Genomic DNA, 22,379 nt, shown 5'->3' with positions numbered 1-22,379 from the left:
AGCCCACCTCTGCAAAGAAGGCGTCCATCCTCCCAGCCCAGAGAGCACACCGGGTCCGGATCGATCACAATGTGCTGAGGTCCAGCGGATGCGGAGAGACCGGTCCAGACTCCAGATGCGTCCCGGTCACCGGTCTAAACCAGAGCGGCGGTCCACATCGCCGCTGCGCGGAGGGAGGTGGTGTAAAGGGGGGGTGCGAGGAAAAAACCTCCACGAGCGACGGCTACAAAAAATGGCTCTCCTTATTTAAAAAAGCCACTGAACCGTTTGAACGGAGCGCTCGTGCACCCCGCAGCCGTGATGCTCGGTCCTTCCCTCTGTGCTCGAGCGCGTCCTCACCGGAATGAATGAGCGAGTGGCGCTCCGCACATCCACGGAGGGCGGCGCAGCGCGCGCGCAGCCAGTGCCCCCTCCCAAAACCTGCTCACCACACCATCTGCGTGCTGGTGTCGGAAGGACCTTTACACATTAGGATCTGACATGCCAAGTCCGTTGGTCATCATTGTATTGCCGGTTGGTCTGTAGGTCATATAGGAATAGAAATAGCGCAGCTGCGGTCTACGCATGCGCAGTTTGAATTTGCTCACTAGTAAATACTTGTGCCATAAACTGTGGTTTGGTCTTTATGAGAACGAGAGCACTGCTGTAATCGTGTTGCCATGGTAGCTCTGCTGACACTTTCACACTTGTACAACTGAACTGAGGACACTGTAAGTACAGTCGTGTGTGTGTGTGTGTGTGTGTGTGTGTGTGTGTGTGTGTGTGTATGTGTGTGTTGGGCGGGGGGTGTGGTGATATTATTATTTCATTAGTATGAAATCAGGAGTATTCTGCATACTAACTTATTGCATGTTCCAGTCATTTTTCGATGTAGACAATATTATCAAACTGTTACCTCAGAACAGAGATCTACTTTTTCCTTCAACAAAAAAATGTCTGTGTATGTTTTCATAGTAATGAAACGCACAGCAAGAATAGAATCATGGTGAAAACTCCCCTTCCTGAGGTAGACACAGAGTATTATTCTGCTACTCTGACACTGTGCTTGGAGTGTTAGTCCTGTCAGATACGGGCTATATATGCACAGATAAGGTAACTTTGCCTCACCAGAGAGGAGCCGAGCTCCCTGCAGAACACAGTAGCTGATCGGCACCCCTGGTTTAGTGCAGCACCTCTGTGAATCATCCCCCCCACCCACCACCACCACCACTCAATGAACACATTTGCATTTTGTGAGTCATCTTGTTGTCATTAGCCTCATTGAAATCATAAATTCACCTCATTCCTCCCTCCAATCAGACACAGAATGAGAACCATAAAAACAACCTGTAGCACCACACTCAAAAATTAAACAGTTATATTTTCTGATCTCGTAGGAGCAAACGACGATCATGAGCAGTCATAGATGTGTCTCTCAGAGTTAATATAAACTGGGTGATCCCCTCAGGACTCGAGCCCCCTTTACAGCAGGTCTGGGAGAACATCCAATCAGAATCTTACAGATGAAGGTGGGGGCGGGGTTAAGAGTGCCTGACTCACTTACGGAGACTACAAGAGTCATTTTTGAGATGACTTCAGAGGACCCGACATGTTTCAGTGTGTAGCATGGATAAACACTCAGCCGACAAACACTCAGTTGATCAACTCTGAGCTGATAAACACTCTGTGACTGACCTACGAGGACCAGAATAGAGGAGGCCATGCCAACAGATGAACAGCAGTGGAAAAAGAACAACATCGTCAAAACAACTTACAACTTATCTTACTGGTTTGGCTGGGGATCGAAGTTCAGTGACGGTGGTACTGGGCCCGTCTGAAGATATGATGATGGCGTGGAACATTTCTGCGTTAAATATCTCCTTCCTACTGAAGCCACTGACATTCCAGCGCACTAAACCCGCAGGGCAGCTGTGAGATCAGACAGAAGCAGAGTGTTGTGTGTTAAATGAGAATGACAAGATCAAAGCCTGTCTCTCATTACAGTCTACACAAAAACACCTCCAGGCACGTCTACAGCCAATATCCATAGATTATGTGAAATATTAATTATTGCCAAGCTAGGTAATTAAAAATATGTGGCCTCGTAAAAATTTCATTTTTTGAAAAAAATGAAATCTTTATAATCTTTTAAAATATAACTTATACATACAAATGCTGTTTGTGGAATTTGTGGGGAGATGATGACACAGAAGATAGCTCCTTGCAGGTCAGTAACGAAAGCTGTGAAGTTCATCAGTGTTCTCCAGGCTGAGACCCTGGGTGTGTCTCACTGTTCCCCAGTGAAGGTGCCCCTGTCCTGGGCCTCTACACCTTTGTGTGTCCTTGCATGTCAGTTTTCACCCTGGAGGTTCCACGAGCCACTTAAAACTTTGTGGTTTAGTTTCTACTGTCTCCTCTCTCCTGTCACGTGTGCTGCAGTTGACGTGGGCCTGGGTCACGTCTCTGAAACGCAGGCTGACCTCTGACCTCTGGCCCATCATTCTGCTCAGTGGAGTGTTACCAAGCATGTGGAGGTAAACAAGATTTCTTCTGGTGTTATTCTCTTATGGAGCTCTGCACAGCCCGGTTAATCACCTGATGCTTCACGTTTAATCTGCTACCCTGTCTGATAATCCAGAAAGTCCCTTAAAATCCCCCACCCAGCTAACACAAGCTCACTTCTAGAAACAGGCAAGCCATCGAGGCTGACAGTGCTAGGCCCTCACTGTTGTGGAAGAGACAGAACAAGGCACTATTTACTGATAAGAGCAAAGTTGCAATTCTGTGTGGTTTCAGTGGGCTTAATTAAATACATATGATATGTTCCATGTAGGACTTTAAACTGACTTGGACTGATTCTAATTACACTGAGTTGCATCACATTACATTACATTATCTGTTGTTAGGAACAGCTGTACTAGATTCTCTAAATCAGTACACAGAACCGGTGAGAGTGTAAAACACGTCTCAAAGACAAAGAGGATCGTCTTAACAAGGGTGCATCAATGACACGGTTATGTAACCTTGACAACCATATTGCTATGGTAGTGAGTTATACTGTGATGTCAGGGTAGTGACATCTTCTTCACTGCCCTGTTCTCCTGTCACAGGGAGAGAGACACACACTTCACCACAGACGTCCAGCAGAAGACATCAGCAAAGACAGAATGCACAAAAGCATGTAGTGGAACTTAACATGGGAGTCTGTGCGTCTGCTTTCTAATAGACAGGCTAGCAGGTTACGGAAAAGCCACGGATTGTAGATCATTGGCTGAGACAGCAGAGAACTCCCAGACCTTCTGGTGTTCCTCTAACATGTTCTCTAACCCTAGGCCCCGCCTCTATTCCTGCCAATCATCTGATGGCCCCTCCCTCTTCCTTTGTCCTGAACACTTACCAACATTTCCTATTATTATTCACGTATGACCTCTGCATCTTGACCTTTTTCTCTCCGTTTCTCTTTCAGGACATAAAATGATGCTGTTGTTCAGCTCAGATGATTTTGGTGTCAGAAGCTCTGAAGCAGAACCAGACTGATACGTCTCTGGAGCAGAACCAGACTGATACGTCTCTGGAGCAGAACCAGACTGATATGTCTCTGGAGCAGAACCAGACTGATATGTCTCTGGAGCAGAACCAGACTGATACGTCTCTGGAGCAGAACCAGACTGATATGTCTCTGGAGCAGAACCAGACTGATACGTCTCTGGAGCAGAACCAGACTGATACGTCTCTGGAGCAGAACCAGACTGATACGTCTCTGGAGCAGAACCAGACTGATACGTCTCTGGCCGGTAGCTGATCAATACTGCTGCTCATTAGGTCGAATGTAAACAGATTAGTGCGAGTCAAGGGCACCAGCCACTGGCATGGAGCATAAATACCAGCAGAGCATCACAAGACTTCTTCCCCAGTGATGGTGATGATGATGATGGTGATATGGTGGTGGTGATGTGGTGGTATTGTTTATTGCTCTGAAGTGAGGACCAGGACCAGGCAATAGAGCACACACACACACACACACACACACACACACACACACACACACACACATACACACACACACACACACACACACACACCAAATTACACTAAATAACCCATCACATTTCATTTGTATTCAATTACCAGCCATGTAATATAATGCACAGATCAATACATCCTCACATTTGTGAAACAAACTGTTTTCCCCTCATATTACTGTAATGAAGAGAAGAAAATGCTTGAATATGAGGGTACAGAGTTAGTGTACACACACACACACACACACACACACACACACACACACACACACACACACACACGCACACTCACTCACACACTGAATCATACATTCAACAATACATTTCACCAATCTGGACATTGCAGCTGTACTCAGACCCACCCAAAGAACAGGTTCAGTTTAACAAGTACAAGTTCAAAGCTGTGAAGAACAGTTACTATGAACACAAAACTAAGGCCGTCACTAAGACAGGAATGTTGCCCCGGGCAACCGGTGTTCCGGAGAGGAATAAAGCGTAACGTAAAGGGTCTAACTCCATTGTCCTTCGTGGACCAGGACGACGAGGACGTCATTCTCAGCTAGATCATTACGGGAGATCTGGATTTACAGTAACACTGCACAATTCTGCCTCAGATCTCCCTGTTTCATTACCCTTTGAAATAATCTGATTTAAATGCTGTTAATACACATTTTAGACATAGGAGCTCACATTCAGTGTCAGAGCTGGTCATCTCTCCTGCATTGATCTCTGATAAATCAATATGCATTTGTTCAGGCCAGACAGCGTTGGGGATTTTATCCTACAGTTAAGTGGCAGGGCTACGTCTCCAGGCACTTGGGTGGACAGTCTGGCTGTGGGAGAGAGGAGAGAAGAGTTTGGTTATCATCTCACTCAGCCTGGCTGAAGGTTTTGATAATGTAGCAGAGTCGTAATGACATTACTGAAACACAGGACAAACACAGAGTTAGCAGAAGCTTTAAAGAATGTATTTCCTAATGTATCTAATTAAAACATTCCTATTGAAACTTATCAGAACATTTATCTGTGAGTTGTCTTGGTTTTTTACCAACCTTTAAGTTTAGGGATAGATATCTTGGCTTCTTTACAGTCAATATGTAAATGTGTAGATAAATGCAATATGTGTACTTTATGTAGACACATTACATGCAGTATGTAAGTGTATTAGTGTGTAGATCATGTAGTATGTGTGTTAGTGTGTAGATTATGCAGTATGTAAGTGTATTAATGTGTAGATCATGTAGTATGTGTGTTAGTGTGTAGATTGTGCAGTATGTAAGTGTATTAGTGTGTAGATCATGTAGTATGTGTGTTAGTGTGTAGATTATGCAGTATGTAAGTGTATTAATGTGTAAATCATGTAGTATGTGTGTTAGTGTGTAGATTATGCAGTATGTAAGTGTATGTAATCTGACACATATGTGCAGACATTCCAGCCTCACACCTGAAGGCGAGAGGTACAATATTTCTGCATTTAAGCCTCACAACTCAAGTCTTATTGCTGAGAGACCGAAAATTATGTGGTGATTTATGAGCAGGTGAGTGTTAGCAAACAGATTAATTCACATAAATGAAATGTATCTCATGTTAAATAGTGGAACCCTAGAAAACCACATTAGTTGTCAAATCTTACGTGTGAGACTATAAACACAAACTCCTGATCAGCAGGACTTCACTGCTGTTGACACGGGAGAATCACTTTGACCTGGGGGCCTTATACCTCTCATTTACACTGAAAGATCAGCATTTGTGTGTGTGTGTTTCCTGGGTCTCATGCAGTTAATGGAGGTCTGAAACTCACAGCAGATAAGACACACATGGGCCTAACTCACCGTTATCAACGGCTAAATGTCCCGCCCAAATTTAGCACACCCTTCATGAATTGTTCTGTCTACACACACACACACACACACACACACACACACACACACACACACACACACACACACACACACAACCTTCATAAGAGGTTTGTGCGGTTGCTTGTTCCCATGACAACTCTGGCATAGCAAGGTGGACTGTCTTATAGGTGGTGGTGGAGTGTATCACAGTGTAATAGTCACACAGACGCAAATACACACACACACACACACACACACACACACACACACACACACACGTGATATCTTCTAGGACACTGGGACTAATGGGTTATTGAGGAGGAGAGTCATGCCCCTAGGGTAGTAATAGAGACAGAAAGAATGTGTCTTTGTGTGTGTGTGCGTGTGTGTGTCTGTATACACATGTGTGTTTTTCCGTATGTGTGGTTCCCAGAACTAGCAGGAGTTCAATTTAATCAACTGTCCCCAGAGAAATGACCTCATCATTGGTTTGTGGAGCCCACCAGGGGTCTTCACTTTCCCCGTGAGCCACCCACCTTCCTCTCCACCACAACTAGAGCTCATCTGATCAATTATCTCTCCTTCTGACCCTCTACTAATGCAACGAGACAGCGTCTGTGTAGTTCAGCCAATCAGATTGAAGAAATGCAAACAATCTGACTGTGACCTTCTACTGCTGAACAGGACCAGAGAACATCTCACGTCTGTCACTGCTTGGTCTGTCACAAACATCTAAATCTGAATCATTTGGCTTTGCTTATCTTCATAATTTAGTGTCAATCAGGGCATTCTGCCATGAGGATAGCTAGCTATTATTGACTATGAGATGTTATTAATGTACTTCATCCTAATATTGTTTTTTGAAGATGAACCAAACTGATCTCATATCCAAATCCAATCAGATCCAATTAGCCAATTCTAAATAATTATACAATCTGAATTATACAGAACTGGTTTTAGACATACTGGTGAAACATTCCAGTCCTCACATTGCCAAGACGACCACCATCTCAAAGGAGCTTTTTAATCATTTATTGATAAGCAAGTTTTTTACTGGGCTTTTAAAATATTTTCTTTTAAAATTCTTTTTATCTTTTTTTACTAGATTTATCTCCACTGCTGGGTGGAGATCTTAGATCCATTGTCAATCTTTATCTAAGACAGTGAGTTTATATGAAGGAAGTCCTGACAGGTTTGAGGTGATATATATGGCACCACTGATGAAAGTGGCTCATTTTCATGATTACGTTCAGTGACGCTTCAGTCGACAGATGGCAGCTCAATGTTATTACACTAAACACACATTCTGTCAAACATACACCCACCCACAAGGTTGTGTGCTGTAAATTAAGGTGATAGATTAGATTAATCACGAGTGCAGTTTGGTCTGAAAAAAAGATGAGCTAAAAGAAAGAGCATAAAGTATCATCTCATAGAGTAACTGCAGTGTAACTGTATCATCTCATAATGTAACTGCAGTGTTACTGTATCATCTCATAGTGTAACTGCAGTGTAACTGTATCATCTCATAATGTAACTGCAGTGTTACTGTATCATCTCATAGTGTAACTGTAGTGTTACTGTATCAATTCATAGAGTAACTGCAGTGTAACTATCATCTCATAGGGTAACTTCAGTGTTATACACTGCGTGTGTCTTGGCGGATCACTGGGAAACCTGTTTACAGAGATGCTCTTATTGACACAACAGCCTTTATTCCCTAAAGCTGCATACCCTTTAAACCCAAAGCCAAAGACCAACCTCCGCCATCTGCACAGCAAGCGCACATTTGCCTGCACACACATATTTACATGAAACTATCTAGCACTGATGGAGCCTCATTGACTTTTTAAAAATATAAATACACAGATCAAAGACCAAATACAGACAGGGGGTGGGGGGGGGGGGGGGGGGCAGAGCGAGGGTGTGGTCTCAGACCAGGAAACGATTATGGACAGCAATATCTTCAGACTTCATGGACAGCTTCAGAATAGCCAAAAGTTTTGCTTGTTTACCGGACACAGTAGTATTTGCAGTGGACAGTCATAAACAGAACATAAATGAGACTAGACTCTAGTATTGGTCTGGAGAGCTGACTATCTGGCTTGTACACAAGAGGTTAAGGATGCCCGGAGGACCAAACAGAATGAAACCCAGAATAAAAGCCCATCTGTCATGGCACCTCCTGTAGGTCATGAATATGCAGTAGGAGAGATTCCTGGCCAGTGTGCTTCTGCTGCTGGGAATACGAGGCGTTTGTAGCTTTGTCTGATCCCAGCAGGGCCACTAAGGATTGTTCCCCAGGCCCGGAGCCAGAACCGGAGCTAAACGAGTACCAACCTGATACACCACAAACCCTCCAGAGCAGGAGACCACTGAGTGCCCTTCTCACGTGCTCAGGAGTGGTGAAAACACAGAGACAGCCCACATCTCTCCATCAGTGTCCAACCTAGGACTAAGAACTTCAACTAAGAAACATTCTTCAACCTAGAACGCTTATTCTGTGAATAAAAACCAATAAAACATTAAAACATTCTTATGTTGAATTCACTTAAAGGTAGTTATTACAAATGTTGCAATAAATTGTTAATACACAAGATGGCAGTGTTTGAAAGATGAGCACAATTGACTAATTATTAATTATAATATATATTAGGTTATGCAAAATTATAGCATAGTAAAACACACTGGAATAACAAAGTAGCCCATGCATTAAATGAAGTGACTTTAATTTCAATGCAAAGTAACATTCTTCAAAGACTAATACAAACAAGATATTTCCGTTTTCTGTAATTCTTTGAAATACCTTCAAGTTCTAAAACACATTTAAGCAACTCGACGAAAAGTCAGAATGCAGCTGAGCAAATGAACGAAGAGTCAAAATACAAGTTACCAAATAACAGAAATATGTCTAGTGTCTTTATATGTCTTTAATCATTTTATATTTTAATTATTCTTTTTTATATTGTAATCATTTTAATTTGATTTCCTTTAAAATCTTGTATTATAGGCAACACCTTCCCAAGGTGATAGACCTCGCGTCGTAATAATCTTCTTTCTTTTCTTGTGTAATGCACTTTGAATTGCCAGTGTGTATGAAAGGTGCTATATAAATAAACTTGCCTTACCTACTGGGTTCAGTCTAATCTATCTAATGCGGAATTGCACAATTCAACTACGCCCAAAAAGCCCCGACGCGCAAGAGTCATGCTAGACGTCAAACTGGTCGCGATTATCCACAGGTACAGCCCCCCTCGGGATTTCATTGGATTTCCTCACGTCCATCTCGAGGAACTCGCACGCGATTGGCTGCCGGTCACCAAAAGGACAAGTTGATGTCGCGCGTTTAGAAACGAAACCAAAATAATGTTCGCAAAAGGAGGATTGAAAAGGCAAAGTGAGTGTTCATCGAAATCTCGGGACGAGCCGCTGCCACACCGTCTTCCTTAAACACGGTAGGGACTAAAACGGGCGGGCGTCGCCCTCTCAATCCCCGCGTTGCTCGGATAAAACGGGCCTGTGGTTGTTTTGCAGATTTACTGCGTGTTTATGAAGCTGTGGCTGTGAGCAGTGGTGTCGTTACAGAGACGGGGGGGTCTGGGGCTCCTGTATGTTAGACGGGGGGGTCTGGGGCTCCTGTATGTTAGACGGGGGGGGTCTGGGGCTCCTGTATGTTAGACGGGGGGGTCTGGGGCTCCTGTGTGTTAGACGGGGGGGGGGTCTGGGGCTCCTGTATGTTAGACGGGGGGGTCTGGGGCTCCTGTGTGTTAGACGGGGGTCTGGGGCTCCTGTGTGTTAGACGGGGGGGGGGTCTGGGGCTCCTGTATGTTAGACGGGGGGTCTGGGGCTCCTGTATGTTAGACGGGGGGTCTGAGGCTCCTGTATGTTAGACGGGGGGGGGGGGGGGGTCTGGGGCTCCTGTATGTTAGACGGGGGGGGGTCTGGGGCTCCTGTATGGTAGCCACATGTGGACTGTTGGGTCAAAGCCATAAATGCGCGTTTTCCTCCCGCAGAAGGCGCGCCTGGGCCGGGGTCTGCAGGGTCATCTCTGGAGCGGACCCAATCCCATAGTCTCAACACTGGTTCTGTTTGGGAGACATGAGATCATGTCCCAGAGAAACTGTGGGACGGCAGCTCCCGGTTCTTTAGCCACGTTAAAAGGTAATTCTTCAAAACGATATTAATCTTTTTTTATTGGCTAGGCCAGCTTGCCCAGACTTATATTTACTGGACATAAAGATGCCCTGGAATAACACTTTTTACGCATGTGTTTTCAATATTGTTTTTCTAAGGTTTTATTGAAAAGTTCTAACACAAATCCCAGTTGGAATTTGCATGTCACTTTATGCACTCGTAAACTAAATCCTTAAACCCTTCTCCTGATAACACTCCTGATAACACTCCTAATAACACTCCTGTGTTCACCCCTGCCTTCCCTCCTGCACAGTCAGTAGATCCGAGCGTGTGTGATCGGGGTGATCGCGGCCGACTGCAGCATGGCCCACTTTGATACGGAGTACCAGCGGCTGGAGGCATCCTATAGCGACTCTCCCCCAGGCGAGGACAATCTTCTGGTCCATGTACCAGAGGGGTCTAAATGTAAGACGATACCTGTCATAACAATATCGAGGGGCAGTAAAAGAAGATTTCAGCCACACTTCTTTATACTTTTGTCAGCCTTGCCTGGTTGTGAGAGTGAAAGTCTCAGACTTGTGTGCTGTCTTGGTTTCTCTTTCTCTCAAGCTCAATGGCACCATATCGAAAACCTGGACCTCTTCTTCCAGAGAATATCCTTTATGCTGAGAGTGTCATAATCTGCCATGTTTGCTTTAAAGATCCATAAAGATTCTTTTATGTCAGGCATTATGACTAATAACATTGGCATTGATAAGTTTCTTCACCTCTGAGTATGCTGTCAGCAACAGTACCAAATTCTCTTTAACCTTTGTTAACGTCTATAATCTTCATCAGAAGAACGGATTCACTTGCATGCTTCTGGGAGAAATCTTTGAGCTTGTGTGAGTACAAACACGTGAATTCACTACTCATCAGAAACAACAAAAACTGAAGGAGGTTCACATCACCACATCCTGTCGAGACGGTATCATCTTCATTGTCTGTATCCAAGGCCATTTGTACTTTCTAACTGTAGATATGTACCCTGTTGATTTTATTTCAGACAATTGGTATTTGTGGTGGCATTCACTGTGTTCTTGGCCAACTGTGTGGACTATGACATCCTCTTTGCCAACAAGTTTGTCAATCACACTGACTCCTCCAAGGTCACTCTGCCTGATGCCTTTCTCCCAGTGGAAGTGTGCAGTGCTCGGTACGTCCAAGAAGCTGATTAGCATTTATAAAGGAAACACCTTTTACTGAGAGACTTTTAACTAGAAAACACCTTTACTGAGAGACTATAAAAGAAAACACCTTTACTGAGAGACTTTAAAAGAAACACCTTTACTGAGAGACTTTAAAAGAAAACACCTTTACTGAGAGACTTTAAAAGAAACACCTTTACTGAGAGACTTTAAAAGAAAACACCTTTACTGAGAGACTTTAAAAGAAAACACCTTTACTGAGAGACTTTAAAAGAAAACACCTTTACTGAGAGACTTTAAAAGAAAACACCTTTACTGAGAGACTTTAAAAGAAACACTTTTACTGAGAGACTTTAAAAGAAAACACCTTTACTGAGAGACTTTAAAAGAAAACACCTTTACTGAGAGACTTTAAAAGAAAACACCTTTACTGAGAGATTTTAAAAGAAAAACCTTTACTGAGAGACTTTAAAAGAAACACCTTTACTGAGAGACTTTAAAAGAAAACACCTTTACTGAGAGACTTTAAAAGAAACACCTTTACTGAGAGACTTTAAAAGAAACACCTTTACTGAGAGACTTTTTGTTCTCTGGTGTCTTAGGATCCGGGATAATGTCTTAGTCATTTTCATCATGGTGATCTCGGGGATCTTCTGGCTCCATCGGTTGGTCAAATTTTTCTACAATGTCTGCTGTTACTGGGAGATACGGTCGTTCTACATAAACGCTCTGAAGATGTCCATGGTGAGTGAGCAGCAGTCAGTGGGTCTGGTGGTGTGAGCGGCCTGCTTTCACAGCGATCTTGCGTGGACCTGGACCAAAGCTTTTGATTTTACTGACACTGGGTTCTGGGGTTAGAACGAGGGGTGTTTTTTTGTCTGATTTTGCAGGCGGAGCTTCCTTATTTCACGTGGCAGGAAGTGCAGGCGCGGATCATCGAGATCCAGAAGGAGCACCAGATCTGCATCCACAAGAAGGAGCTGACGGAGTTGGACATCTACCACCGCATCCTGCGCTTCAAGAACTACATGGTGGCCATGGTGAACAAGTCACTGCTGCCCGTCCGCTTCCGGCTCCCCCTGCTGGGCGACTCCGTCTTCTACACCCGCGGCCTGAAGTACAACTTCGAGCTGATCTTCTTCTGGGGTCCCGGCTCGCTGTTCGAGAACAAGTGGAGCCTGAAGGCAGAGTACAAGCGCGGGGGGAACCGTCTGGAGCTGGCCCAGCGTCTGAGCTCCCGCATCCTCTGGATCGGGCTGGCCAACCTTCTGCTCTGCCCCGTGGTTCTGGTCTGGCAGATACTCTACGCCTTCTTCAGCTACACGGAGTTGATCAAGCGCGAGCCGGGAAGCCTGGGCGTGCGCTGCTGGTCGCTCTACGGCCGCTGCTACCTCCGCCACTTCAACGAGCTGGACCACGAGTTGACCTCGCGCCTCAACAAGGGCTACAAGGCCTCGTCCAAGTACATGAACTGCTTCGTGTCGCCGCTGCTGGCCGTGGTGGCCAAGAACGTGGCGTTCTTCGCCGGCTCTATCCTGGCGGTGCTCATCGCGCTCACCATCTACGACGAGGACGTGCTGGCCGTCGAGCACGTGCTGAGCAGCGTCACGCTGCTGGGTGTGTGCATCACCGTGTGCAGGTGCGTGTGACGCGCGGCCCTCCCGCACCAGCGCGCAGGCTCGGTCCCGACGCTCTCGGCTAAACCTCCCCGCCGCTCTGCGTCTCTGCCCCCGCAGGTCCTTCATCCCCGACAAGCACATGGTGTTTTGTCCGGAGCAGCTGCTCAAGGTGATCCTGGCCCACGTCCACTACATGCCCGACCACTGGCAGGGTAACGCCCACCGCTACGAGACCAGGGACGAGTTCGCTCAGCTCTTCCAGTACAAAGCCGTAAGCAGCCTCGTCCAGCACCGACACGTTCACAGACGTCACGTCTGCCGTTATCAGTTCAGGTTCCCCTTCAGGTCCACCTGTATGCAAATCCACATGTCATGTCATGAATATTCATATCATGTTTATTTTATCTTATTTGTTGTATTCAAACTGTGACAAGTAACATATACAGCCACAAACAATATATCCTAGTATCAATCAAACCAGACTTGTTTTGCAGTTATCTCGTATGTGATGCTGGGATCTTCACAAAAGCACTTAGTATGAATTGGAGAGTTTCCAGAAATGCAAGTTTGAAGTAGTTTTAAATGACTCTGCTCTTTAAGTTTCAAGCCCCGCCCCCCCCAACCGTCCTCTCCCTTAATAACTCCGCCCCCCCTCTTCTCTGTGGCAGGTGTTCATCCTGGAGGAGCTCCTGAGTCCCCTCATCACCCCCTTCATCCTCATATTCTCCCTGCGCCGCAAATCCCTGGAGATCATCGACTTCTTCCGCAACTTCACCGTGGAGGTGGTGGGTGTGGGAGACACCTGCTCCTTCGCTCAGATGGACGTGCGTCAGCACGGACACCCGGCCGTGAGTATCGGCACTCCAACCTCCACGCTCTAGATCTGTCCACTCTTCAGGTCATGGTAGAGTTTTGACTTCAATCTCTGATTGGTCCGTTACAGTGGATGTCTGCGGAAAAAACGGAGGCCTCCATCTACCAGCAGGCGGAGGACGGGAAGACGGAGCTGTCGCTCATGCACTTTGCCATCACGAACCCCCAGTGGCAGCCGCCTCGGGAGAGCACTCATTTCATCAGCCAGCTGAAAGAGAAAGTTCACCGGGAGGCCACCGGGGGGCAGCAGGGGCCTGCGTCCGACGCTCACGCCTTCACGGCCACCCACTCCCCGTCTGAGTCTGAGGTACGTGCTGCTTTATGCAGTTTATCGGCACTTTCATGTGTTCATGCGAGACTAACGTGTGTGTGTGTGTGTGTGTGTGTCAACCACAGCCTCGCAGCCTCATCGCGAACCTCCTGGCCGGACCCCCGTCCCTGACCTCCCTGTACCTGGGTCGGGAGGGCTCCCTAATCAATCACCTGTCGATCGGTGTGAGCGAGGGGGCGTCGGCCCTGCGCTCCCTCTCCCCTCTCAGCGCCAGCGTGCACCTGCGGGGCAGCTACACCTCCACCCGTCTGTCCCGGCCCGACCACGCAGGGGGGGCAGGGGCCCGCGCCATGGCAGGATCAGGGTGCGAAAGACTTTATACTAGATTAAAGTACATTTATAGTAGATTAAAGTAGATTTATAGTAGATTTTTAAAAAAGTAATAGATTGCGCTTCTTTTGATTTTCAGTTTGCGTTTGCAGCTCACTCTTTCTTCCTCTAATGACGGTTGAGGCTATGAAGAAGGAATAATTGTTGTTCTCCACTTTGCTGTTTAATGACATCACTTCCTGTCTGGCAGGACTGACGCTCGCACCATCAGTTCAGGCAGTAGTGCGTGGGAGGGTCAGCTGACCAGCATGGTCCTATCAGAATACGCGTCCACGGAGATGAGCGTTCACGCCCTCTACATACATGAGGTAAAGCAGTGTGGCAGTTAAAATGTGTTTGGACCCTCGAAGTGGTGTGTGTGTGTGTGTGTGTGTGTGTGTGTGTGTGTGTGTGTGTGTGTGTGTGTGTGTCTTTAACATGTGTGTTCCTCCCTCAGCTACACAAGCAGCAGTCCCGCGGCGATCTCTCACGTCACACCTGGCACAGGCAGGACAGCGACGAGAGCGGCGACAGTAGCCATGACGACGTGGAGGCGGGCCGCCACCTCCCCCGCTCCAGCACCTTCCCCTGCACCACCACTCCCAACCAGGAGGGGGCGGCACTCCAGAGCAGCCGCCAGCCCCGCTACGGCGGAACTACAGGTGACGGCGCCACAGAGCAGCAGCTGAAGCATTTATGCAGCAAACCTTTCTCGGAGTTGAAAGGGACTTGCGTTCGCCAGGACCAGACGTGATTGCTAGACGTGATTGTGTTTGCAGACACTCTGTCTGGAGGACATCGGGTTCAGAGGACACCCAGAATGCCGATGGGCGGCTGGTCGGAAGAGTCCTCGGCAAGCAGGTCCTACGACCCCGTCCCCGAGGAGCGCCCAGACGACGAGGTCCCTCCACAGATCCACAAGGTGGAGCTTTAACGATAAACACTCTTACGGGAGCGTAAAGTGGAGCGTGAGTGAAGCTGTAACTCCGGTTTATGTTTGTGTTTTATAGGCGACATAACGGGCGACGTGTCCGCTGCGTAGCTCGGAGCAGCAGAACCTGCCAGCGTAGTTCATCTTCAATCACTCGTCTGCAGCACGAAGCTGGAACCTGCTCACCGTCCCTCGCCATCGATGGCTGATGTAGCCGCAGACGCTGTTGAGAATCATACATGTGGGGGGAGGGGTGGGGGGGTTGTTCACTGATAAAGTGCCGTCGGCTTCATCATGCTAAGGTAACCACTTTATCACAGGAACATGGACGTCCTGCCACGTTCTGACATATAGATGATGTGAAGCTGTAATGAAATATCCTCCATTGGATCAGCGTTTGTTTTGCTTGTCAAATCTTTGTGGGTTTTTTTTTTTTTTGGATAGTGAAGGGTGCTTATATTGGTAACTTTAAACTGACATTTTTTTTATTTTCATAATAGCAACACATGATTATAAAATGAATCGCCAGTTCTTACGTATCTGTGATTGTTAATCTATTGGCTTAAATCGGTTTATAAATAAGACCTGTGCAAGAGGAAACTTCCAAACATATTTTCTAGCAATTTTCACCTGGAGGGAACACCCCTGACCTCGCACGGCCCCTGCTGCCTGCCTCGCATGCTCTATTCCCTCCTATGGTTTGCACAAAATTGAAAACGAATGCACTTTAACTTCTTTTTTAATCCAAAGGAGGTTCCACAGTTTTTTGTTTGTTTTATCATGAATTGCATTTTTTTTTTACGTTACAAAGTTTGGTGCCTATGTCTGTGCTGTGAGTGGTTGCTGTAACTCTCAGGAGATCAAGCACAGAGACAAAGGAAAAGTGTGTGTGTAACATAGTGGTTTACAAGTATAGACACTTATTCTCCTTTATGTTTGCAACAAAAACGAAGCTCTTAAATTAAATGATTAAATGTTTAATATTCATGCGAACGCATCTAAAACCTGACTTCTGTCTGAGTTCGTTTTGGGCGTCTTCCCTGTTAAAGTCAGATGGCACTAGAAGTGTGAACAACACACGTCTGTCACCATTGCTGGGCACGGCTTACACACAACGATTCCCAGATGCAACCAGTGCATGATTATTGACCTGTGTCATTGTGCAGCATTAACAGTCATGTACACTATAAAATAGGTTTCTGTTTCCTGTTCCAACTTATCAACCATACATTTATTTTTTTCTGGGGGTTTTTTTTTTGCCCTTTTATAGACTGTGTTGTATATTTAAAATTTGTACAGCTGTAAATTCATCATTAAATATTTAATAATTTGTGCAGTTAAAGTTGTGTGTGTACTGAATCTTTCATCAGATAAATATTTGGTAAACCCAATATGAAGTGCATTTTTTTAATTGCAGAAAAATTAATTGTAATTAATGTATGTATTTAAACCACATACAAAAAAGCGCTGACTCTAGCAGTGGTTAGTAAGAACAGATGTGTCACTGTAAATTCATTGTAACGCGTTTGAATGACATTTTTTGGTTAAATAAAGAGTAAAAACATTCGCCCGAACAGGGACTTGAACCCTGGACCCTCAGATTAAAAGTCTGATGCTCTACCGACTGAGCTATCCGGGCTCTGGAAGGAGACAGATTGGCTGGCCTTTTCACAAACACTTTATGGAGGTTTAGAAACTTCTTAACTTAATGGCCATATTATGCTGAAAGTGTTGTGGATTCGTGTGTCCAAACCACGGACGTTATATCGTTATATTTGAGCTACATGGCGCAAGTTTGGATCGTGGATGTTGAAGCTTTCAGCGACATTAAAAACGTCCACACACCCGAACCACGAACCCGCTCGGCTGGATCTCCAAACTACTGGAGCTCGGCACTTGATAGGCGTTTAATTCCTAATTATCTTTTAGATTAATCTTATTTACACCTTTTTTTATTTTACTTTGAACTTTCAAACTCCATTAGCCAAAAGCAAATAAGGACATTTTACGAGCACGTAGCTCGTCGCTTAAACACCACCGACCCTAAATCACCATATGAAGTATTTGCAACTTTCATTTTGACTAATGTCGACAATATTATAAGACACAATGAACACTCCAAATATTAAAATATTTATTGAATTACAACAGAAATACCGCAGCTTTACATATGTAAAAGTTATTAAAAATTTATAAAACGTGCACATTTGTACAATATAAAGACGACCGATTCTTTACAGATTCCAGTGCAAACGTCGTAAAAACAGTAAATCTACACAAGTAATAATAGCTGAAGACTTACAGATCATGTGGTGTATTAGAGTAAGAGAGCTACCAAACTACCAAACACATTCAGGTGGTCAGAGTTCTTCATCTGAGGTGAGGACATACAAACTTCAATCAAATAAGAGGTCATAAAAAGACTTCAAACATCAGCTCAGGTGTATGATGAACAGACTCCTTCTTCTTGATCATCGGTCAGATTTCCTGGTGTAAGCGTGCACAGATGGAGAACCTGGTGAGAAGATGAGAGAAACCTTCACAGTGCTGTACGTGGCGTGTGTAGTGACCACCCAGTGCCCCTCGCACCTACACCCAAGTGCCACCGGGCCGGAGGGAGCGAAACGTGACTGACAGCATAAGATGGAGCACTCTGCCTCGGCGTGAAGGAGCAGGTGGAGGAGGGTTTGGGGTGGAGCTCGGCCCGGCCGTCACTCACCAAAAGGCCAGTAACCCGGCGACAAGCAACTCAGATACAGCCAGGTTCTATTCTCGAGCAGCCATTTCTGCCGAAAGCCCATCATATCGGGGAGGGAGCGTCTGCGCTGCTCGCGGGACACTGCGGGACGGAGGCGGGTGAGGGACTTCAGGACGCTCGCCACACACGTCACCACCGTCTCATGTGGTCAGTCACATTTACTCCAGGAACGTAACGAGGACTCATATTGCTTAAAGCAACTCGAGTGCAAATTTTCGAGTTAATTGATTAACGTGAGCTGGTGCTTGAATACACGGACATGCATTTATATGTACCAGGGTCCCTCAAGCCAAACACGGGACTTCAAAGTGATTTACACTGAAATGTCCACTAGGGGTCAGTACAAGGAGAGACCGAAAGGGACACCTAGTTGTACAGAAAACGTACACAACTGCCCACACTATAAAGGAAAAAAGGTGTTAAATTTATGTGTTAAGTGCATTTAGTGAGAAGCTGAAGGATTCCTCCCCTTACCAGGCCGAATGGCACCCAGACGCTGCTGCACGCCCTCCAGATGCTGGATGTATTCGGCCAGGGAGCGCTCCTGTTCCTGGGAGGGTGTGAGCGTGCGCTCAGGCAGGACCGGGACACTGTTGGGGCTTCCCCTGAGAACCACACGGGGTCAGGGGTCAGCTACACATCAACAACTCCCCTGGTGCATCTGAGGGGACCAGCAAGGCGACCCTGGTCAGGCCCGGCTCACCCGTTATGCAGCCTGAATGGAGATTTGACCGGGGCTCCCGGAGGCGAGACCACGCCTCTCTGTGCCTGGGCATGTTCACGAGTGGTCACCAGGGGCGAAGCCACGCCCCTCTGTGTGAGGACGTGGTCACGGGTGGGCGGAGAGTTGAAAGCAGGTCCAGAATACTGGGGTTTCAGAGCTTCTGTCCTCAGAGCTGGGGAACACAGGCAAAACGCGTCGTACACCAGAGCCGTGATTAAAACTGTGTTTAAATCCAGTTTCGGAGGTTTTCACGTTAACGAGCGTTACGGGTGAACGCCACACGGGCCGTTACCTGCACCGCTCACCCCCCCTCCACCCCCCGCGATCTTCCGTGTCGCCCTCTGCCACTTCCGGGTGAGGAACTTCAGTCTGGGGAGGAAAACGAGGAAGAGGTCAAAGGTGGCACCCGCGGCAACAACGCTACCGTACGTCTCCGTGGAGAACGACGTTCGGCCGTCCTACCTGGAGATGGCCACGAGGGCTCGGACGGCGCTGCGGAAGCGGCTGAGGGGCGTGGCGGTGTGGGCGGGGCCGAGTGAGGGCTGCACCCCCATGCGGGCAATCAGGGCGAGCGTGGCTTGCTCGCAGTCCTGGAACCCCCCCAACAGCAGGAGCAGGTAGCGCTTCTGATAGGCCAGAGACTTCCTGTAGCTCTCCGCACGCAGGTACTTCTCGTACAGCCGCTGCATCTGCGCCGGGGGGGGAGACACGGAGGTGAGCTTCAACTCAGAGTCCTGACGGAAGTGGAGGGTCACGCGGACCGGGGGACTCACCTTGGTGCCGGACAGGTCGGGGACGGGCCTGTTCTCGATGCCGGCCGTGGCCCTGGCGAGGTCCGTCTCGGCCCTGAGCAGAGCCGACTGCAACGCCACCTTCTCCTTCTGCCAGGCTGACGAGTCCACCTGCACACAACACCAATGTCCACAATGTTCTAACTCAATTTCCTCTATGGAAAGGAAATTTGCTCCCCTTAGTTGAGAGCAGACACACACACACACACACACACACCTCCTACAGGTTTTCAGGAAGAGCATTAGATCTGTACCTGCTCAGTGCGTTTGAAGTTGAGCAGATCTCTCTCAAGACAGGACAGTGAGTGTTTGAGAGAAACCTTCTCCTCACTCACAGCAGCCAGACGTTCTGACAGCTCGGTGTTCTCCTTCAACACGCGCTCCACTAGCGAGGAGTCCTCCTACAACACACACACACACACACACTCTCATTACCATTCAAGAGGATCCTGCCCCACCAAAACACTGCATTTCACCAGTGAGCAGCCCACCTGCGTGTGGGCGTGTCCCCTGAGGCGGGGCTCCTCTGAGGTGGGCGGGGCTCTTCGCGTGCGTTCCGAGGCCAGCCTTTTCTCCTGCTGCTCCAGGTCGGCCAGGGTGTGCTGCAGCTGTCGGACACACTGCTGGTCACGCTCGTGGAGGACCTCCAGCTGCAGCTGTGTGGGTAAACAAACAAACAAAAAGGTTTGGCTTGAGTGCAAGGACATCTCCATCACAACTGTGGTGCCCTCTGCCACACACACACACACACACACACACACACACACACACACCCTACCAGTTTCTCTGCGGTGCGCTCCTGTCTCCGTCCCTTGTCCTCCTGCTCCTCCCTCTCACGCCTCCTCTGCTCCTCCCTCTCTCTCTCCTTCTCCATCACCGCCGCCATCTCCTTCTTCACCTCCTCCAGCTCCACCCGGAGCCGCTCGGCCCTCCGCCGCTCCTCCTCCAGGCTGCGTCCCACCTCCGCCCGCTGCGCCCGCAAACCCTCCAGCGCCTCCCTCAGTGTCTTGGCCTCCTCCTGCTCCCTGTGCACCAGCTCCTCCTGCCTGCGCCTGCCCTGCAGGTCCTGGGCCCGTAGCCGCTCCACGGCGCCGGCCAGCTCCTCGGACCGGGTCCTCTCCCGCTCCAGCTGGTCCCGCAGGTCCTGGATGAAGGTCCCGTCGTGGGCGCGGGCCTCCTCCTGCGCGCGGGCCTCCTGGGCCTGCCGCGAGAGCGTCTCCGAGAGCTGGGCGGAGATGTGGGTGGAGCGCTGGCGTTCGGCAGCGAGGTGCTCCAGGGCTTGTTCCGTATGGCGCCGCTCGTGGGCCAGGAGCGCCTCGCAGCGGGACCGCTCCATACGCAGCTCCGAGCGCAGGTTACTAGCGGCTACGCGCTCCTGCTCCAGTTCTGAGCCCAGCGCGGCGAGACGGGACGTCTGCTCAGACAGGGAGGTGCGGAGAGACTGCACACACACACACACACACACACACACACACACACACACACACACACACACACACACACACACACACACACACACACACAGTGGTGAGTCTTCCCGCTGCACGTGCTGGATTAAGGGACACCCTCGGTGTGCACGTGAGACGCACCTCCTGCGTGTGCGTGCTCTGCTCAAGTGCACGTTGGCCGGCGACTCTCTCCTGGTGCAGCTGATCTTGGAGCTGCTTCACTCTGGTCTGCTCCGTCTCCACCACCTCCACACAAGCCTGGTGCTCCTGCTCCTCACGCTCCACCTTCAGCCTATGAGAGGAGGACACACCGCCCCACGCTTACAAATACAGCCAGAGATATGAAGAAGCACACGTGTGTGTGTGTGTGTGTGTGTGTGTTACCGGAGCGTGAGAATCTGGTTCTGCAATTCCTCCCTGCTTTTACAAGCTGAACGTAGCTGCGCACGGCTTTCCTCTAGCTCCGCCCTCAGCTCAGACACCACCTTCTGCTCCACCTCCAGCTGTGCCTGAAGCTCCGCCCCTCGGGTTTGCTTCTCCTCCAGAGAGTTGCGCAGCTGGTGAGTCACCGTCAGATCCTCGCGCAGTCGCCCCTCCAGCTCTTCAACTGCAGCCGTGGAAACACTCGTTTAGTTCAGAGAGAACCCACCACCACGCGGGTCGTTTACCAGCACCGCTGAGCCCACGCGCTCATTCAGGATCATGTTTATGCAACGTTATGATGCAGAGTAGTGCTGGGCGGTATACCGGTTCACACCGAAAACCGGTGTTTATTTTTGTTATCATAAGAATTTTTCATAAACTGGCCACACCGGTTTAAATAGCCTTCACGTGTCCGGAACGCAACACGGTCGCTAATTTTACGCTTTTGATTGCTACGCACGCACGCACGCGCGCACACACACACACACACACACACACACACACACACACACACACACACACACACACACACACACACACACACACAAATCTTGCTTGATTAAAAACGAGGAACATTCTGGACCACAAATTCTCCCAAACATTGAAGTAAAAGATGATGCCCCAAAGGAGCCGTGTCTGTTGTCAGGAAGTACTGTATTTTCTCCACTATACAGCGCACCTCAATATAAGCCGCACCTACACAGATTTTTTTTTTTAATGGAAAATGTTTTATAAGCAAAAAAACCGCCAAAAGCCGCATAAATCTACTGAACTGAATACATTTAACTGAACATAACTGAACTGATCAGTTTCTGAACAGTGCCTGTAGCATTTCACATGCGACAGTTTTGGCTTTCAGCCGGTGTTGTGTCGAATTCAGACTCCCCTCGTTTATCCGCATAAAGATGCTACAGATTATATTGTTGATTTACGTTTCTATGCATAAATAAGAGCTAGACTTTAATTATCCATCACAGCAAACGGCATTATCTATGTCCAAAGAGACACT

General features: G+C 47.9%; 3 protein-coding genes and 1 non-coding gene across 10 annotated transcripts in view; 1 reads left to right on the top strand and 3 right to left on the bottom strand.

The window, feature by feature from the left end:
• Window positions 1-525, bottom strand: part of myo10l1 (myosin X, like 1) — a 46,210-nt gene extending 45,685 nt beyond the window's left edge. Inside the window, 1 exon segment of the mRNA XM_077015569.1 lies at window positions 8-525. Coding sequence (XP_076871684.1) covers window positions 8-28 — 21 coding nt within the window. The 5' untranslated portion in view covers window positions 29-525.
• Window positions 526-9,137: 8,612 nt separating this feature from the next.
• On the top strand, window positions 9,138-16,550 carry atg9a (ATG9 autophagy related 9 homolog A (S. cerevisiae)). The gene is made up of 16 exons (XM_077015568.1): window positions 9,138-9,297; window positions 9,856-10,003; window positions 10,290-10,441; window positions 10,586-10,629; window positions 10,796-10,860; window positions 11,022-11,171; window positions 11,766-11,907; window positions 12,054-12,802; window positions 12,900-13,053; window positions 13,451-13,630; window positions 13,726-13,962; window positions 14,052-14,290; window positions 14,507-14,624; window positions 14,753-14,957; window positions 15,075-15,217; window positions 15,306-16,550. The coding sequence occupies exons 3-16, from the start codon at window positions 10,339-10,341 to the stop codon at window positions 15,312-15,314; spliced, it is 2,538 nt and encodes an 845-aa protein (XP_076871683.1). The 5' UTR covers window positions 9,138-9,297; window positions 9,856-10,003; window positions 10,290-10,338; the 3' UTR covers window positions 15,315-16,550.
• A 242-nt stretch (window positions 16,551-16,792) lies between these two features.
• Window positions 16,793-16,865, bottom strand: trnak-uuu (transfer RNA lysine (anticodon UUU)). The gene has a single exon. It is a non-coding gene; the product is annotated as a tRNA-Lys (tRNA).
• Window positions 16,866-17,338: 473 nt separating this feature from the next.
• Window positions 17,339-22,379, bottom strand: part of pcnt (pericentrin) — a 35,413-nt gene continuing 30,372 nt past the window's right edge. For all 7 annotated transcript variants that reach the window (XM_077015561.1, XM_077015564.1, XM_077015562.1 and 4 more), the window contains 11 exons: window positions 21,332-21,554; window positions 21,089-21,239; window positions 20,278-20,940; window positions 19,991-20,155; window positions 19,754-19,900; window positions 19,482-19,610; window positions 19,171-19,397; window positions 19,001-19,077; window positions 18,688-18,880; window positions 18,459-18,589; window positions 17,339-17,741 (listed from right to left, as the gene is read on the bottom strand). In XM_077015561.1, coding sequence (XP_076871676.1) covers window positions 17,698-17,741; window positions 18,459-18,589; window positions 18,688-18,880; window positions 19,001-19,077; window positions 19,171-19,397; window positions 19,482-19,610; window positions 19,754-19,900; window positions 19,991-20,155; window positions 20,278-20,940; window positions 21,089-21,239; window positions 21,332-21,554 — 2,150 coding nt within the window. In that variant the 3' untranslated portion in view covers window positions 17,339-17,697. The remainder of the gene's footprint in view (window positions 17,742-18,458; window positions 18,590-18,687; window positions 18,881-19,000; window positions 19,078-19,170; window positions 19,398-19,481; window positions 19,611-19,753; window positions 19,901-19,990; window positions 20,156-20,277; window positions 20,941-21,088; window positions 21,240-21,331; window positions 21,555-22,379) is intronic.

The sequence above is a fragment of the Brachyhypopomus gauderio genome, chromosome 8, assembly GCF_052324685.1.
Source record: "Brachyhypopomus gauderio isolate BG-103 chromosome 8, BGAUD_0.2, whole genome shotgun sequence".
Lineage (NCBI taxonomy): Eukaryota > Metazoa > Chordata > Actinopteri > Gymnotiformes > Hypopomidae > Brachyhypopomus > Brachyhypopomus gauderio.
The sequence above is the reverse complement of the archived record's forward strand: the minus strand, read 5'-3'. Positions and strand labels throughout refer to the sequence as shown.

Excerpts from the sequence above, each read along its gene's own strand:
- atg9a (XM_077015568.1), top strand. The coding sequence starts at position 10,339 with ATGGCCCACTTTGATACGGAGTACCAGCGGCTGGAGGCATCCTATAGC. Across the intron at positions 10,861-11,021 it reads GGAGAAATCTTTGAGCTTGT|ACAATTGGTATTTGTGGTGG; the intron begins GTGAGTACAAAC and ends ATTTTATTTCAG. Across the intron at positions 12,803-12,899 it reads GTGTGCATCACCGTGTGCAG|GTCCTTCATCCCCGACAAGC; the intron begins GTGCGTGTGACG and ends CTGCCCCCGCAG.